The sequence below is a fragment of the Melospiza georgiana genome, chromosome 10 (genome assembly GCF_028018845.1).
Source record: "Melospiza georgiana isolate bMelGeo1 chromosome 10, bMelGeo1.pri, whole genome shotgun sequence".
Lineage (NCBI taxonomy): Eukaryota > Metazoa > Chordata > Aves > Passeriformes > Passerellidae > Melospiza > Melospiza georgiana.
Window position 1 is genome coordinate 22,140,360 of NC_080439.1, and position 19,749 is coordinate 22,160,108.

At 41.1% G+C, this 19,749-nt stretch overlaps 1 protein-coding gene across 2 annotated transcripts in view; it reads right to left on the minus strand.

Moving 5' to 3' along the window:
* Nucleotides 1–19,749, minus strand: part of CLSTN2 (calsyntenin 2) — a 317,814-nt gene that overhangs the window by 77,549 nt on the left and 220,516 nt on the right. For both annotated transcript variants that reach the window (XM_058031610.1, XM_058031611.1), the window contains exons 3-4: nt 3,065–3,260; nt 1,288–1,496 (exon numbers count right to left, since the gene is read on the minus strand). In XM_058031610.1, coding sequence (XP_057887593.1) covers nt 1,288–1,496; nt 3,065–3,260 — 405 coding nt within the window. The remainder of the gene's footprint in view (nt 1–1,287; nt 1,497–3,064; nt 3,261–19,749) is intronic.

Genomic DNA, 19,749 nt, shown 5'->3' on the forward strand with positions numbered 1-19,749 from the left:
CCAAAAGTCAGATTTAACTTCCGAATTGTACTCTCCTCCTACAAACTTGGATTAAATGTTTCTGCTAGGAGAGATAAATCAGAGCATTGCTGGGTATGCACACAGGGTGTTTCTTCGGGGGAAACTATTTTGTATAATCTCAAGCAAGTAGAGAATGGGAGGAAGGACCTTCCACACACTTTTCATACAACTCTGTCACCGTTCCCAAACTCAGTTCCATGTTCTTTGCTGATCCAGGAAGCTGACATACAAAGCCACTAAGATCAAAAACTGCTGCCTATGGAAAACTTAATATGGTTTACTATTTTCACTAAAATATAAAATATATGCCTTTGAAAAACAACTAAAACAAACCAACAAAAACTTAAGAAATGGTACTTATTCTCCAAAGTACATTTTCTTCCATGCTGCAGTGTGACTGTGTTCACAGGGGTTCTTGGATTGGGGAAGAGACAAGGATCTGACTCCATGTTTCAGAAGGCTTGATTTATTATTTTATGATATATATTACATTAAAACTATACTAAAAGAATAGAAGAAAGGATTTCATCAGAAGGCTGGCCAAGAATAGAATAGCAAAGAATGATAACAAAGGTTTGTGGCTTGGACTCTCTGTCTGAGCCAGCTGACTGTGATTGACCATTAATTAGAAACAACCAACACGGGCCAATCCCAGATGCACCTGTTGCATTCCACAGCAGCAGATAATCATTGTTTACATTTTGTTCCTGAGGCCTCCCAGCTTCTCAGGAGGAAAAATCCTAAGGAAAGGAATTTTCATAAAAGATGGCTGAAACACTGTGATGGATAATAATGGATAATGGATCCACTTCAGAAGCACCACAGCTGGGCAGGTCTGTGGACCCATGATCCTAAAAGCTTTAACAATCAATAAACATATGCAGAATATTGCCATATTCGGGTTCTGATTCAGGAAATTCAGGGGAATAGGACTGGCTGTAACCCAGTAAATAACCCCTGCATTGGGGAACACATGCTGCCTTGGGGAATGCCATCACTTGGATGGGAAACAGGATCTGAGACAATTAGGAGAATGGACCAGGTGACCAAGAGTCATGTTGCTCACCTAAACCTGGTGGTTTAATTTCCACAGGAGATTACTGCATGGCTGTACACAAAATGGATGGAATCACTCAGTGTGGGGATTCCTCTGCCCTCAGAGATGAGAACAGGATTTCTCTCTGGTGTTCCCTCTCCAGCCAGGTGACCAGCTCGTGCCCCCAGCACTGCCAGCCCTGCAGACAGCCCTGCTGGGGCCACACTCACCATTCCTGTCGATGGCAAAGGGAACATCCGTGGTGACGATCTCGTAGTTGCAGATCTGGCTGAACTGGGGGGAGCAGTCCTCGTCTGTGGCTTCCACCTGCAGGATGCTGTCATAGATCTTCCCCTCTGTCACTGAGGCCTTGTACATGCTCTCCTTGAATGCTGGGGAGAACTCGTTGACATCCTTCACCTGGATGTGGACTACTGCCCTAAAACAGGCACAGAAAAATATCAAAGAGAAAAGTTAATTTATTGTGACACCTCACTAACAGTTTATTTTCAAAACACTTGAAAAGACTAACAAAACATATCTAGAAAACTCTGTGAACTCCTATTAAAATGAGATATTAGAATATTAGAATTTTTATGTTTCATTTCCTCAATTTAGCATCTTAAGTGGCACTAGGTAAAAGTCCATTGCCATGGCTTGTAAGGGAGAGAGTTTTATGGTTTTTACTATTAAAATCTGCCCTCAAAAATGAACCCCAGCAGAAAGCCAATGATATCATTACACAGTAAAATAACACACAGTAGTCTTCTGCACCCACTACCTAAAAATGAGCAGTTTACAGGCATTCTTCCATATTAAGCAAGGCTCTCACCTTCTGCTGCTGACAATTATCTAATCCTTCAAGTAGTCACAACACCGCACACGTGTTTAGTGAGTAAACCCCAAAGGCCTTGCTTTGGAAGGCTTTGCTTTCTGGTTTGATGGGCAGGGTGACAGAGGGACACAAAAGGGGTGTTCTGGAGCAACAGCAGAGCTGCAATAAAGGCTGGGATCCCAGGCAGGGTGGCTGAGCATGAGCTGCTAGACAAAATCAGTGGGCCAGACGTCATTTAGTCAAGATTAGACCAAAATTTTCCACAACGGGATTTCTACCAGATTGTTACTAACGTGAGAGGGGGAAACATAATAAAATTTGATATTGTGAAGCAAAACCTGTTTCTGTGATTTGATGGTTACCTGCTATTGCAGGCTTCTTCCTAACTCTGTATTCTTTTTAAAAAAATATCCTGAAAACTTCAGCTTGCATTACAGACCAAATTAAAATTTTAATTGTCATATGTCCTGGATGAGCAAAAGGAAGAATGATTACTATAAATCATTTATTATAATGGCTCTCAGCAAAAGGAACTATTTGTACAGCACTTATACATCTACGTGAGTTAAATCCATCTTCAATGACAAATGAGCTGGAGCTTTGTTTCATGAATTCAAAGGGGAAAAAAGGCACTGTGCCACCTAAGCTTATTCAGGGAATTGGCTCCACAGTAAAAGTACCACCTACTGACCTTCAATACACTCCACTTCAGAGGACTTCACTTTCTCTGAGACTTGTTGGACAAAAGCTGAGGTCAGACTCCATTCAAATGTGACACTGCTCAGCTTATGGCACAGATATGCTAAAAAAAGGGGATGATTCCTCTTTTCTTACCATTTGAAATGAGATGAACAGAGAGAAAACCTATTTAAAAATTGCAAATATCAACTGAAAGCCAGTTTCTATGACCTGGATGTATTCAAAATGAAAGCACAAATGGAAAATATAAACCGAAACTGAGATGCATTTATCCACTTGAACGGGGATCCTGTGCAAAGCTTTAACTGAAACAAACAAAAAGAAATATATTTTCTACTAGGAAAAAGGAATGAAAAAATGGCTGGAATATTGCAACTACGATTTATCTTTATTTGTTTTCTACCTGAAATACCATAGACTGTGGAGCAAATGTATGCCAAATCAAAAAAATATTTCTTCTCATTTTCACTCACTTGTGAGATTTCTTCCAGTTGGTTCCACCTGGTCCTGATCCACAGTCGTAGGCCTGGATGATGAATGTGTATTCCTTCTGCAGCTCACAGTCAATGGGACTCCTTGCTCGGAGCCGACCTTCTCCAGATGTCTTGTTCAGCACAATGGCCTCAAAGGGCATCTCTTGCCCGTGGATTTTAAAAGCACAAATTTCACCTGTGAGGAACAGCACAAAACAATCATAACTGGGGGAGAAGGGGGGTGGGTCTAAGTCTTGTGCACTGGAGAGACACCTGCAAAGTTCATTTGTATTCCACCTGCTTTTCCAAAGGAGGGAAACACAGACTCAGGCACCAGGTCACTGTGTATCCAAAAGAACCATTAGGCAGGTGTTGTGCAGTGGGATGCTCTGAGTACAGCTCCAGGCACACTCCTCCCTCTTCCTCTGTCAGTACTAAATGGTTCCTGAAAGCCCCAGAGGCCATTCCATATGGTACCAACAGCAACAGTGAGCTAAATTACATTTGAGCTAAATTAGGAGACTGTATTTATTTAAAGGAAATAACAAAAAGAAAAACAGATAATACTCCAGAGGTGGTCCTTTTATAACTGCTGTCACTCCTTGAGCCCCTTGAGCTGCCAAGGTGGTGGTAGCTGTGCAGATTCTTGCAGTTCAGTTTCCCAACAGTGGAAAAACTAATGGTGCAGAACATGGGCACATTCAAAACACATCCTGCTTTATTTACAGACATACATCAGCTCTGGATCAGAAGCAGCTGAAGGCACACCAAAAAGTGTTCCTTTTGGACATCTCAGTTACACACCCACATTCTCACTCTCATACATGAGTGCCTTCCTGGCAGCAGCTCACTCTGCCTCCAAACTGTTTCCTGATGCAATAGATCCATAGCACCTCTCAGATGAGCACTCGAGAACAGAACAGATGATAGAGCAAGGACTAATCAAATTGATTTGGTCACAAAAGACAGCATAAAGGATATTGTGGGAATATGAGACTGGAAAGGGAAAAAAGACCCAATTTCTGGTGTTCCTTTTTTTATCCTTCATAATGATAGCAAGGATATGCACACTGAGCTAATTTTATTTTACTTTTAGTTCAGTCTCTATATCCTGCTCCTATGCAAGATACTCCAGAATCCAACTTTAAAAATGAAATATTTATATAAAGATCAATATGACTTAAATATTTTTATGACACATTAAACACATGCTTTTTTATGAGAAAGTCAGTCTCAGGACATGCATTATAGATTCAAAGCCATCTCCCACTCACATAATCCTTTTCCATTTATTTCCAATTTACAGTTGCAGCCTTTTGAAAATCTCCTTGCCAATCATATCTGAGCCAAGTGCCAAATTCTAAATTAACTCTGAATCTGTGACCTCTAATTCAGGCTAGGTTCCTGTTGCTCTATTACAATATATTGTTTATTTTTGCAAAAGAGAACAGACGGTGACTTTTACAAAGTGCTGAAGTTCATAATTCCTATTATGTGTGAAAAATAGAAAATGGCAAGGGCGTGTGTGCAGGGAGGGTGGGGATTAGATATGGAGGTATAAACACAGAATTTTAGAATATTTCCCCCACTATCATCACACTGGCTTCCCTTTATGACCACAGGAGCTGAAGCTTTGCTCAGCTACATCCACTGACATTTAGGCAGACGAATCCCACACTTCACAATTGCAATCAATCCTGTGAATGCCTTTAAAGGACCAGCACACCGTTGTTTTGGTAATTATGAGGTGCTGAAAACATACACTAGGCATTGCTTACACATTTTCCTGCTGTCCCCTCTCCCTCCAGGGGTGTGAAAGGGCTGTGGAGTTTCCCAGGACAAAGCTGTGCTCTTTTCCAGGCTCTCTGCTCTCCACTCTCAGTGAGCTCAAATATTTGGGCTACAGAAGAAGCAATGGGCTTTAGCCTGAGATTTTCAACACCTTGCACATCCTAAAAGCAGGCTGCACAGTGATAATGAACTGTGCACAGGGCCCAGAGCACAAGATGAAGAGAAGGCTGAAGGGCAGCAGCCTGTTCAGCTTTAATCACAGGCACTGAGTTTGCATCCCACTGCTGTCACACACAACCTTTGAAAAAAATTATCTGCATTTCCTTGTAACTTCAAAACAAAACATTCATCTAAAAATGATATGGTGGATTTCAGCTTTATTTTAATTGAAAAGAAAATAAACCGGTGCAAACATGGGAAATCTAATAGCAAATACTGTATGTTGTGTGCTATAAAGACTGGCCGTCATAGTTCCTTAATAAAGTTTTCCTCAGATGCACAATCCATCAACAAAAATCCTAACTTCAGTGCTTTGTCTTTATTATTTCATTGATCCACTGTTTGATTGCAAACAAGACAGCATTTGCAGACGTCCAAGCTACAGTTCTTAAAAAGCAGAAATAGCTCCAGGCAGATAAAAGTTCTCTCAGCCCTTATCTAAATATGAATAATTTTTCCCTCTCCAAAGGCAGTGCCCTAATGCAAAGCAATCATAGAAGCAGCACATGTTCCAATCAGTTCTCATCAAATATTAGAAGTCTCCATATCCCGCTCCTATGCAAGACACTCCAGCTTTAAATATGACTCTAATTTTGCCTCCATATTCCCATTTGCCAAAAATAAAATAATGACAGCTGCCTGGAAATGATGAGATATTTGTAAACACACTGCAAAAAACCCAACATGCACTTCCAGAATGTGGCTACAGAAACCTGCTTATTTGAAAACAACTGGAAATGTTAAAAATTGGGTAAGATTTTTTTTCAAAAGAAGGGCTTTACTGCTGTTTCCAAAGAAATGAACTAACACTGTCGAACAATTGAAATGTATAGGATCATCACTTTTTAAAAAGGTGTCTTAATGGCTGTATTGCAAATTGAAATCATAACAGAATTGTAAGAGCTGTAACAAAGCAGAGTATTAAGTAAGGTCCACTGCCAGACACAAAGACATTGACAGATCTATAGAAATACTCTTATTAAGCATTTCAAACAACGCCTTTAAAATGTAACAGATATTATTTGTAATTATGAAATAGAGCTACAGGGGTTTATTTTAAGCCAGCTGAGCTAACCCCAGACTGTCAGAGATCAGACAGCTACAGAGGCTGAGCTGGGCAGCATCACTGACCTTCTGGCCCTGGTACAGTGAAAGCCAAGGGAGAGAGAAACTCGGGGCAAGAACAGAAGTGAAGACATCATGTCTGGTCACTGACTCTGACCACTCTGGTGAGGGGAGATGCAAAAAGGACTTTATGGCAAAAGAGATAACAAAGGACATTACTAGCACGAGAAGAATAATCAGAAGATTGTGTTTCTAAAGGGAACCAGTGTCACAGACATCTTTTATGAAAAATCCTTTCTTTAGGATTTTTCCTCCTGAGAAGCTGGGAGGCCTCAGGAACAAAATGTAAACAATGGTTATCTGCTGCTGTGGAATGCAACAGGTGCATCTTTAATTAGCCTATGTTTGTTCTTTCTAATTAATGGCCAATCACAGTCAGCTAGCTCGGACAGAGAGTCCGAGCCACAAGCTTTTGTTATTCTTTCTTTTTCTATTCTTAGCTAGCCTTCTGATGAAATCCTTTCTTCTATTCTTTCAGTATAGTTTTAATATAATATATATCATAAAATAATAAATCAGCCTCCTGAAACATGGAGTCAGATCCTCATCTCTTCCCTCATCCTCAGACCCCTGTGAACACTGTCACAGACCAGGACAAAGGGGTCAAAATGGAAAATTTTACAAACGTAGTGACCTGTAAATTCTGGCAAACTGTGTAATAAATGGCTTTGCTTTGCTGGCATCAGTGGAGTCATGTCAGTCGATCCTTGCACCAGACATACATGATGCCAATGGGAACAGTGCCAAGCTTATCTTACTGGGCCCTTAGGTAAGTCTGAGTTTGTAAATCACTGGAGAAAAGCAAGGCAGGGTTTCTCTCCTCCTCAGACTCACCACTGAAGTTGGAGGACATTTTCACCCCCTTCTTCCCTGCCCCTCTGCAAGGCTGAAATAATGAGAGTGCAAATTGGGACATCATATTTCTCCCAACAGACAACCCAGCAAAATTCTGTGCTTTGTTCTTCATTTCATTTGAATGGGTTTGTGAGCAGATGGATATAGGATTTTGTGATCATAGAAATGGTGGGAGCACTTAATTACTAAAGAAAGGAAAAGCTGGTGACACCATGTAAAGGTAGAAGCACATTCATGAAATCCTACAGCAATTGCCAAGGCAGAGGGAAAATTTCTCTTCTCCCAGGCGAGGATACACACTCTGAGGGCTTCCAGTTGCTTCCTATAAAAACTTCTGGTTACAGGGCTGAACTCAACTGAGAGTTTCATTTTAACTAAACTCTGGACATGTTTTTTCTTTAAATCATTCAGACTATCATTAGCCATAAGCACCTATGAATTTTGAAGTTTACATTCTTTTAAGTTTTAAAGCCATGGCAGATCCCTGTGTTACTAATCCAGGGGTAATAAGGATATTATTTTGTCTGTAAAAATAATAATAGACTGAAAAAAGGTACTGAGGGTTCATCATTACAGTAGCATAACCAACAAATTTATCCACTGTTTGGAAATTGATACAGATAATGTTTCACATTCAGTCACATTTGCATGCAAGATTTAGTGATTATAAGTCTTGATCAATAAAATTGTATTACAAATTACTGTCTTTTATATGAAACACCACATTCATGCTTCTTCCAGTGAAATAATAATCCCCAATGTTACTCCTTTAATAACTACACAGCCTCATTCACTTGAAATCAATTTCAGAAATTATTAAGAAACACTGAGGATTATTTGGCTTTTCACAGCTCCCTTTCTACTTCTTCAGCCTTTACTACACCAAGAATACTGAATACTTCAGATGGAAAGCTGGGATCTCTGACATTCCATCACTGGCATCAATAGTTAGAAAGGCACAAGTTATGTGTGAATCAGGAATCAGCAAATGCTGTTTCACTGCGCTGGCTGAGGTTCAGCAAGGCCAGGCTGGGCCACCACGAGCCTGCAGTGCTCCAGGCTGGGGTTGACAATGCCTGACAGAACAGGACCTGTGGGTGCTGCTCAACAGGGGCTGAACATGAGCCAGGTGTGCCCAGGTGGCCCAAAAAGCCAATTTGGTACCTGCCCTGGACCAGTGTGGCCACCAGGACAGTGATTGTCCCCCTGCACTCGGCACTGGGGCAGCCACGCACCAAACCCCGTGCCCAGTTCTGGGTCCCTCACTGCAAGAAAGACCCTGAGGGGCTGCAGTGAGTCCAGAGAGGGGAACTGAGCTGGGGAAGGGCTGGAGCACAAGGCTGCAGCACAAGGCTGCTGAGGAGCAGCTGGGGGAGCTGGAGGGGGGCTCAGCCTGCAGAAATGGAGGCTCAGGGGAGACCCCAGTGCTCTCTGAGAGGAGACTCTCGTGGCATGGGAGTCAGTCTCTTCTACAGGGTAACAACTGACAGGGTGAGTAAATGGCTCGAGTTGTGTGGGAGCCCAGCACATCCCTCTGGTTGTCCAGGATGGCCAGGACCCTGCCAGGGGGCTCAGAGACCCTGGCACAGAGCCCAAAACACCTGTGGGTTTGATTATGACCCATGGAGCAGATTACCAACCTTGTATGAAGATCAGCAAGCCACAACAGTTTAGGCAGAATATTAGTGAAGTTATCACGGGGTGGAAAAGTAGATTTTGGGTTTTTGGTTCAGGAGGCAAGATGGAGGGAACTGGGTGTGTCCAGTCTTTCTCCTTCTTCTTCTTGGCCTCCATCTTCTGCTGTGATGGTGGCACTGACAGTTTGGTTTAGAGTAGAAGCTCACTGTCTACGTAGATGAGAGGTATTGGAAAGTAATTGTAAACTTTGTAGATGTAGTTTTTAGTATAAAGGCATAACACTGCCCTGGGGGCAGGCAGAGTGCCTGGAACTGTCCTGCTGGATGGACCTCGGCTGTGCAGGAGAAAATTTTGTATAGATAAGAAACAATAAACAACCTTGAGACCGAGAAATGAAGAGCTCTGACTCCTTCTTCAAGCGCCAGGCTGGGAAAAGAGACTTTGGAACTCTTCTCGGGGTCACTCTGACCAGGTAGAGATCCTGACAAAGTTGCACCAGGGGAGGTTTAGATTGGATGTCAAGAAAGAAATGTTTCCACCAGAAGTGTGGGTCAGGCACTGGCACAGGGTGCTCAGGGCAGCAGCGGCATCACCATCCCTGGAGGGATTCAGAAGCCCTGTAAATGGGTTCTGGGTTCAGGGACATGGGTTAGTGGTGGCTTGGAATTGCTGGGTTATTGCTGGACTCAATAATTCTACAGGTTGGACTCAATCATTTTTCCAGCCTCAGTGACAACTGCATGCTCAGGCAAACTCGTGATTCCTTATGGAATGGAGATCACTCTGCTGTGTCCAGGACACGTCTGGATGTGTGACTACACACATGGACTTGTTCCTGAAACCATCTGTTAACTTGAACTATGTTTTAAAGAGATGAATTGTTTCCCTCAAGTGCTTTGAAATTATGCAGCTCCACAATACAGAGATGCTACAGAAAAAGCAGAGGGGTGACAAAGAGGTCACATCTCACTAAACGGCAGAGAGAGCACACAAAAGTGTTCTAATAGCTCCACAAGAAGAAAAGCTTCAATTCTGTCTTGTACCTTTTAGGTAGCAGTAAATCAAACATGAAGCTCAAATCTCTGGGAAACCAGGTTTCATTAGTTTGCTGCTGACAAAATTACTCATTTACATTCGTATCCTGTTCTAATTTTATTACTCTCTAGACTTTTATTACACTTCCACGTGGGTTTTTCTCCAACATGCAAGTCAATACAGATAATCCTTTATTTAAAATTAAGGTTGCAGTTTTATACTTCCTGAGGTAAGCACAGAGACCCTGGAAGATCCCAAAGAATCAAAAGTCCCAGGATCCCATGGCAAATCCACTCCCACCTTGAAGGAGACAAAACCCCTGTTCAGGACAGATGCATATCAAGCTTTGATGCAAAGAACAGGCAGAAATGCCATGATCAAAGTGTTACAGTGACCTCCAAAGCTTTGCACATGAATGACAATGACACTCCTGTCTCCCTAGGCCTGTCCTTCAAGAAGGTGCATCCTAATCCAGCTCCAGGGATCCATCAAGTCCTAACAGAGGTATCTGACTGCCACCACTAAAGAAGAATCTCCATACACTACATGCCACCTGTAGACTTCCTAAAATTTTATATAATGTGTGGATTTGCTTGAGGCATGACTCTCCTCTTGTTCTAACTAAAAGTTTGTCAACAAAACTGAAGTACTCTCAGTATGAATCCAATTTGAATCTTTAAGGCTTTACATGCAGATGGAAACATAAACACAGGCATGCTGTTCTTGGAAAATTTATCAGCAAGGATTTCTCCTGGCACTTTGATGGCCACCTGCAAATAAGTACCTGCTGGGACACTGCTCAGTTTGCTGTTTTCTCAGAAATACAGCACTGACCCATGACCTGTTGGCAATGTCAGATTTTCCAATAACTTTTTTTAGGGGTTGCTGTTCCTCTGTTTGGTTTTTTTTTTATAATCCAGCCTTCCACAATAACAGTTGTATACAAGTTTCTCTGCTGGAATCCTGCAAACACCTCCTGCAGTGCAGAGCTGGTGACCTTTGGAGTGTCTCCGTGCCACTCGGAAGGTTCACAAGATTTTCTATCACAGGCTGTTGCTACTGTTTAAATAATTACTGAAAGCAGAAGGTTATGTTTTGAAGGAAGAAAGACAGTTGTTTGGGAAAATGAGGCAAAATAATAACTAGAGATGTAAAATAGCTGTAAAGATAGGGAAATAATATAAGGGAGTAACTACTGTATATGCTTTTCCTGCTCATTTAAGTCAATGCTATTAAACTCACACTACAATACTAAATTCCAGGAAGCAAATACTGAAATCATGAATAGAGGGAGGCATTCATGCCTTAATACCAAAAATTATTATTTCCTCATATCTAATGTTATGGGCAACACGCTCTGCAAAGAAAGAGCATAAATCCACTGCTACACTTCTGTTCCATGGATTTGAAACTGGAAGAGGGGAAAACTGCACTTGCACTTCAAGTTATTCATAGGTGCCAGAAGCTCACACCAAATGAACCAGACCTCATCCTTCTCCTGAAGCAGGGACCAGCTGCTCAGGATAAAGACAGTTCTGTGGGCAACATAAAAGCAGCAGTGATATCTGGGTTTCCTCCTGGCTCCACAATAAATTTCCCTCATCTACAATTTTGTTTACATAAATGTTGCTTACAAAGTGTGATTTTTCTGGACAAACTGTGATTTTAGTGAGATATCTGACCACATTGCTCTGTTGGCATCCCCAACTGCTGAGATGCACAACACGTCCCACTCAGGTCTGCACTCCACTCAAATGATGGAGAACTGATAGATGTTTATTTGAAAACTGCAATAAACCTTGAGGTGGATTAGAAAAGCAAGTAACAAGGAGATAAATGTTTGTGCACATAAAGATGTGGTTAATTAACTACTGACTGTGCCTTTTGCAAACACCCTCTACTCTACAAGCATAGAAATATAAAATATTTTCTTTCCTTCCTCCCATCAATCAAACCCTTACCAAATTAACACTCTATTGCAAACAATTTGAAACACTTCCTAACCTTTTATTCTTTCTAAAATCTGCCATATTCAAGAGAGTCAAAAAAGGAAGAAAGTGTGATTTTAAGAAAAGTAGCAAAAAAGTATAGTATTCTAATCAATGTGTGGAGCTCCACTGCACCAATGGAAGGTGTTGTCAGCCTCAAGTCTCATGTTTGGAAGTATCCTATGGATTCAGGAGTGCATCCAGTGCCACACAGCCACACACTCAATGTGAAAAATGCATGTATTTTATGACTGACTTTTCACTAATATTAAAATGAATATTATATGTGTTGTGTTAGAAAGTATTAATTAATTAATTAATTCTCTTAAGCACTGTGTTAAATATAGTTTCAGGTAATAAAAATGTTAAAATAGAAACTATGATATGTAGGATACTTTTTTAAAAGAAAGGACTCAGAGTGAGATAGCAGCCACAGGACACCTGAATCTTTCAGAGAAAGAGAATTTATTACCCCATTATCAGAAGAAACGAACTTCTTCCTGCCTTGAAGGAGCTGTCAGGATTCAGAGGAAGAAGCTGACACTGACCAGACAGAATCCTGTGATTGAATGGAATTTATGCATCATGCATGAGGTGTATGAATATGCAACAGGTTGTTGTTTTTAAGGGTTAATCCTCTGTTAATGTGGGGCCTTTTTCAGGCTTGTGCTGCCCAGAAGAAGGTACCTGGACATCCATAACTCTTTGTCGCTGTTGTCTCATATTGTCCTAATTCAAACTGTCCAAATTATTATTACTCTAATTGTATTACTTTTTTTATAACCATTTTATGACTATTAAACTTTTAAAATTTTAAAAACAAGTCATTGGCATTTTTCACACTCAGCACACAGGAACTGCTCTCCCATTTAGTTACAGTGCTGTGGGGCACAGCACAGTGTCTCTAACAGTTACATGAGCATCACTGAGAAATATTTGCCTTGGCATTTTTTACAATACCACATTATAATGAAAAACTTGAAAAATTAATCCTGCAACCGCGTAGTTAAGCCTGTGCAAAAAAGCACATTAATAAAAGGACCTTTATCCCCCAGGAGCCAAGTGAAGCTGTGAATTACACAGTTCCCAGCTGGGTCATTTTCTGCTTTCCTTTTGTGCAGGTGTCAATAACAATCACAAACCCCTCTGGGTCCTTGTCTTCACACACATCACCTGCACTCTCTGGGCAATGCTCACTCAAGGCTGTAATGTCTGCAGTTGTGGCTGCAGCAGATCAAAAATCTCTTTGCTTCAGACGCTCCTCTTGCAGGAGACACAGAGGCCCAGATGCTCCCACTGCCCTAATTCCACGTTCGTGCCTGAAAGATGGGTCACAAAGCTATTTCTCCTCTAGATTAGTGAGGTCTACACATAGAAAAAATAGGAGATAACTTGCCTTATGAGGCCCTGACCCAATTTAGTGTGTATATAATTAAAAAAAAAAAGGTGAACCTATTTTTAAAAGAGCGGCCTAGAGGTATCTGCATGTAAAATTATAAAGGTTATTACAATGCTTGCAGTAATTTCCTACCACTAAGTATTACTGAGCAGTTAAAGAACAAATGCTAATAAAAGATGTGAAAGTAGCTATGATGTTTATATTTCAAATTAAATAGAAACCTAGAATTAGGAATCTTGGTTAGCAAATACATATTGCTTACAGAATTCCTACAGTCCAACAGGCAAACCTAAACCAAATATTTCCTTCAGCAGGATAGGTGCTCCAACATGACCTGCTAGATTTGGCTCCCTTGTGAGATGCACAGACATAAACAAGAAAATGAACATCACCATGTCACACTCAGAGTAGAAAATCAGCAGCTGTTTAGTCTGCAAAGGGCTCAGCAGACTGACAGAAAACCTTACTTTTTAATTAAACTACTTTCCCTAGGGCCTTCTATCAAGACAGACAATTTTTGAGATAAAGCAGCTTGGAAAATGTTGAATTTATTAAATAATAATTTTAAAGACATTCTTTTGGGGCATAGTTAGCTAATTTAAAGCACACAGTGAATGATCAATCATTTTTTCTGTTTCTTTTGAATCAAAGGCATGAGTTAGAGCTAACTTGAGAGCTATATCAGGAACTTTGGACTGGCTAGCACATAATTTAAACAGTACACTCAACCATGCAAACCAGAGGAGAGCCAAGCACTAGGAGCTACGGCTGTCCTTCAAAAATAACAACCATAAAATAATTCCAATATTGTACCTTTGAATAATTGTGGAGCTTGCATGGCATTGGCAGCCTATGAAATGAGTTCAAAGGGAAAGTATGGATCTTTTCAGTGGCTCCTAAACTCTTGATAACACACACAGTGAAATTTCAGAGATGCATCAGGTGTTTTAGGACCCTTCTACCTTTTGCCCATGAAAACACACGTGAAAGGCAAGGCATTGAGTGAGAGGATAGGAAAGGGATAAAGTGCTCACACATCCTCAGTTTTTCACTCAGCTCTTTACTCTGCTGTGGCCTCTTCTCACAGAAGCAGATTAAATAAAAAATTTGGGAACATTAATTTAATCTTGGCATGGAGCCTGGACACAAGGGATTAGTCTGTGCATCCTGCAGACACGCACCAAAGTAGAGCACTGAGTTTAATTGTTACAAGAGTACCATATGGTTCCTCCTGATCATGGCTTTTTTTCATCTGTCTTTACTTCCACTTGCCTGTCTTTAAACAATCTGAAATACTCAGCTCCTGACGTAAAGTCATCATTTGGATTGGATCTCTTAGACACGCTAAGTTACTTTGGACACAAATACTTCTCCTGCAAAGCATCATCTCAAATGAAAAGCAACACAGTCAAAATGACAGCATCTGGCTTTTTATCAGAATGGAAATCACGTAGTGCAGAAAAAATTCATCAGAAGAAAAAGTAAATGCACATCTCTCTGGAAGATCAGTCGTAGTCTGATTTGTTTGGACACTTAGAATTGCTTCTTCTAACAAAATATATTCAGTTCATCCTCTTCCTCTGAGCCTCACAGTCTCCTCCTCTTTTGTACTATTGAGTTTGATGTTTCCTACTTCACCTTTATAAAGCAGGAAACGTTTATTTTTTATACTGTGCTGGTCTTAAGTGCAAGGTTTCTCCCCACCATGCTAGTACTCCAGGAGACAGCTCCAGCCCCTGGCCAGAGTGCAGACAGCCAGCAAATGTCTGTGTTTCTGGGCAGAACAGGCTTGCAGGGCCGTGTCACTCCCAGGCAGCTCAGGAGAACATGGTTTTTCAGACACAGCAATTCAAGACTCCCCAGCACAGCCTTGGGCAGAGCTGCCTTCACCTGCTCAGGCCCAATGCCTGACACATGGGAGATGTGAGAACCTGAGCTGTGTGAGCTGACTTCTCAGTACTTCCAGCTGCCCGTGGGCAGCCCCTACTTGACGTGTTGCTCCTTATTCCCAGCTTTTTGTTCTCCTAACAGCAGCACAAATGGTTAAGCAGAGCAAAACCCCAGCTTTTTCTGAGATAGTAACTAATTCCTACTCCGAATTTAGTAAGATCCTTGTTTTTCAATGCAGGATTGTCAGCTTGAAGAGATCCTGATATATTCCATGATTCAGATGGGACTCCAGCCACCAAAACAATTTCAGAAGCACAGCCCCATGACACAGTATTTATAATGGCAGGGGGATTGTGCTCCAGTAAATTGCAGACTGATTGCAAACATGGCTCTTTTGTGGAATGGCACGGTCAGCAGCAAAATAAAGTAACTTTTCCTATATGGAAACTTGGATTAAGGTTTTTATATTCTCACTGGCATGAAAATAACTATAATGGATATACAAACTGCAGCTGTGTTGAGCCTAAATGTAGAGGACAGCCATTAACAACTGCATTATAAAAACAGGGGCTTTGTCCCTTCTAAGATTTTACACTGGGATATCTTATCTGTGGTTGACTGTTTTTCTGTTTCTGTTCTTTATTGTGAGTTTATAGTGGTTTATTCCATGTTTGGTTTCCTCCATGGTTTTGCCCTGAAGTTGTTTACTACTATTTTCCACTAAATCTTATGTCAGTCCCCATGTCAACCTTCCTGATTTCCAGACCCTTCCCTGCCAATCCTGGAAGTACTGCCCTCTTCCCTTGTTCATCAAATGTAACTCAACCCCTTTCTCTAGAACCTTCCTTGTCTATCACCCTTCTCTCAACATTCCATTGGTGTGTCCAGCCTGATCCCCTCCCATGTTAGTCCCCTATTATTATAATCCCATAGTACTACTACTATTATTATTATTATTATTATTATTATTATTATTATTATTATTATTATTATTATTATTATTATTATTATTATCATCATCATCATCATCATCATCATCATCATCATCATCCCATGTTATCCCTGGAATCTGATCCCTGCCCTATATTCCTCCCCTGCTGTTCTACTCTTGGTTATCCTCCCCTAGTGCCCTCCACTGTTCTTAAGTTGCTGTTTGTCAGGATCTCTGGCTGCTCAGAGTGACCCTGAGAAAAGTTTGAAAGTCCCTTTTCCCAGCCCGGTGCTTGAAGAAGGACTCAGAGCTCTTCATTTCTCGGTCTCAAGGTTGTTTATTGTATCTTAGCTATAAAAAAATTTCTCCTGTCCGGCTGAAGTCTGTCCAGCAGGACAGTTCCAGGCACTCTGCCTGCCCCCAGGGTGCTGTTATGTCTTTATACTAAAAACTGCATATACAATGTTTATAATTACTTTCCAATACCTATCATCTATGTTAGACAGTGAGCTGCTACTCTAAACCAATCTGTCAGTGCCACCATCACAGCAGAAGATGGAGGCCAGGAAGAAGAAGGAGAAAGGCTGGACACACCCAGTTCCCTCCATCTTGCCCCCTGAACCCCCATACCAAAACCCCTAAAATCTACATTTTCACCCCATGGTAACTTCACTATTATTCTGCCTAAACTGTTGTGGCTTGCTGATCTTCATCTAAGGTTGGTAATCTGCTCCACGGGTCACAATCAAACCCACAGGTGTTTTGGGCTCTGTGCCAGGGCTTCTGAGCCCCCTGGCAGGGCTCCTGGCCATCCTGGACAGCCAGAGGGATGTTCTGGGTTCCCACAGCTGTTACTCTGTTGGAGCCTTGTCATTTGTCACTTGTGCCTGGCCCCTCTCTAAAGAGGGTTAAACCCTCTTGAGAACTTGCCCAAGTGGCCCCTCTGGTCTCCTTTGTTCTGGCTTCCTGGACTCGGGGTTCCTATCCGCAGCCACATGGAGCAGCTTTGCTGCCATTAGGAGTAAAGTCCTGCTCTGCTGTTACATTTTATTTAAATGGTGTGCTCAGGGCACTCTCGGAGGAAATGCATCACTCTGCTGCCTGAGGGGTGGAGAGGGGCAGCCACGCTTGGCACAGGCCTGGAGGTGAGGCCTAGCCGGAGCATCACCAAACCCGTGTCACCCACCCATATTCACCATCCAGCAATGCAATGAGCTTTGCTTTCTAAACTGTAAATTCTAAACCACAGTGAGCTCAAGATGCTGGTCTTTATGCTTTTTATCATCTAGCCCACTGAAAACCCCTATTTATTTGCTGTATCTCTTAGATCTTCTCCCGTTTCTTGCCCTCTTGAGCAGGGGCACCACAGAGGACAGAAATGGTGTTGTTCAGCAGCTTTGAAGGTGGTGTTTAGCTTTTTTCTCCAATGTGAAATGAAAAGCTATTTGAAAGTTTTCATGAAACTGAGCTGTGTCAAAATAGTTTTCAGAGAAAGGTCAGACTCTCAATCCAGTCCTCTCAAAACCCCTCTCTGCACTGCAGAAATGGCAGAAACCTCAAAACATCAAAAAATCCACAAAATCCTTCTACTTCAGTGCAATTACATGTTTGATAAACCATACTTATGTCAATTCCACTATAAATATTTAATGACTTTGCTCTTTCTCTTTGATTCCTGCTCCAAGTCTGCTGCCCACTTCTGGCTGTGTTAGTTTGAGAGGTGCTTGTGACTTTTAGGAAAAAAAATAATTCCTTTCTTCTTCACACATGTAGGAGCCTGGGGTTCCAGTCCTGAAAACATGGAGTACTGCAATGGGGCTGGGACTTCACCATCAGATTTAGTTCCAACTTAGTGTGAATTTGGCCTTTCCAGGATTTCCTAATCACTGGATCTATTGTCCTCAAAGCATCCATGGTCTTGCAAACATTTCAGTGTCTGGGGATGTACCAGGGTTGTTGTTCCCTCACTTTTTTCGCCTCAGATCAGTCTCTGAGTAAGTCCCTGCAAGAGCAAAATTGAAGTCCACATAGAATGACAAAAATGCTGAATTCAGTGGAATCCAATGTGAAACAAATCATGTTGTGGATACATGTTTCAGTTTCACCTCTATATTGAAATATTTTGTGGATTCACAATCTATTATTTAAATTACTCAAAATCTTTATTTCTTTGGGGATATTTTGCATCTCTAAGAGTTAAGACTGCTGCAGGAGTTTTAAGAGGCCTGGATTTAAGAATAGGCATAAGTCTTTGCATAGCAAACTCTTTTAGTGTTATATAATGTGAACTTCCAAGGACAGTTGTGTATCGATTTTTTTGAGCAAATGAGCTACCACATTAAAAAAAAAAGTACCTGAAAACAGAGCTGAAGTTAAAAGTACAGGATCTTACTGATTATTTACAAATTTTGCATTGCTATCAATGCCAAAAGGCAACCCCTTCCTGAGTGCTGGTAAAGTCCATAGTTGTTTAAAGTCTAAATTAACCTTGGGTAACCAAAGTGCAATAAAACTGAAGGTTGTAGTACAAAAATGAACACAGATCTCACAGTTACCAGCAGCTGTTAGGAATAATGTCAAGCACAGTTCTTGCTGAGAGATTATTTTTCTACTTAGTCTGTATTCCACCCCCCCTTTCACTCTAGAAAATGAAAACCAAAGCTTATTTTTTATGCTTTAGGAGCTATGGCTGAACTTCAGTTGCAATTCAATTTTTAATCTGAAATTAACAGAATGAAGGATGCAACTGTTAAAACCAAATGTGCAATATAAAGCAATAAAAAAGTAACACCATGCAAGTTCCACAATAATAGATCATTCCAGCGATTCAGAAAGTGCAAATACATTTTTATTTATGTTTGTGTTTAACTGTTGCTCAACAGTGTAAAGAAACAAATTCTATTTGCAGTTTCTGAAGTAAATTATAATATTAATTTGAATATATCTAGGAGGAAACACAACATATTTTATCAAGAGGTAGGTATGTTTAATTCAAAGCCAGTTTTGTAGTTACCACTCAACAACACTGAGTGGCATTTGCATTTATGCCTTCAATGTGGTCAAACAGAATTTGGCTGTGGCAGAACTCCCTCATGAATGCTCAGCTCTAGCTCTGGGAAGCAAGTGCTGTGTTGACACAGTTTTTAGAACAGCCATTTACATTTAAATTTTGGGTGACAAATGTGTTTTTGGAAGGAGGAACCGAGTAACTGCTTGTCAAAGCATTTGCTGAAAACAGCTTGTCTGCTAGGTTTTATTCTATATATTTCTGAACATTCTGGTTTAATTTTAAAGTGGTATTTTCTCTCAGTGGCTATGGTGCAAAGCTGTCTTCCAGGAACGATCAATAATGGCAGTGTTATCTGTACTGGGTTATTTCACTCCAAGTCACCCCTGCTTGCTCTGAGGTCACAAACGCCCCTGAGAGCATCCTCTCCTCTCAGCCTGCAGCACACAACTCACACCAAGCGACCAGGATCATCATCCTTCTCCTGCCACAGCATTAGAGCCTTGTTTACTGGAAACCTCATTTCCAGATGTATTGAGAAAATGCTGATCCTTGGGGATTCACTGGAATTTGCAGGTGATCACAAAGCCTAAACACCAGAGTGCCTGTCATGATGATATCTGAGTTAAGTAACAGAATTGTACAAGTGGCTCCAAGGGCATATTCTGAACACAGAGGGATCAAACAGAGCCCAAGGAATCTTTATTCTCATTACATATTTAGAACATTTTGTCTCAGTAAGACTGGGTTTATAGATGTAACAGTTAAAAAAAGCTTTGCAAACTGAGCACATAGGAAATAATAAAA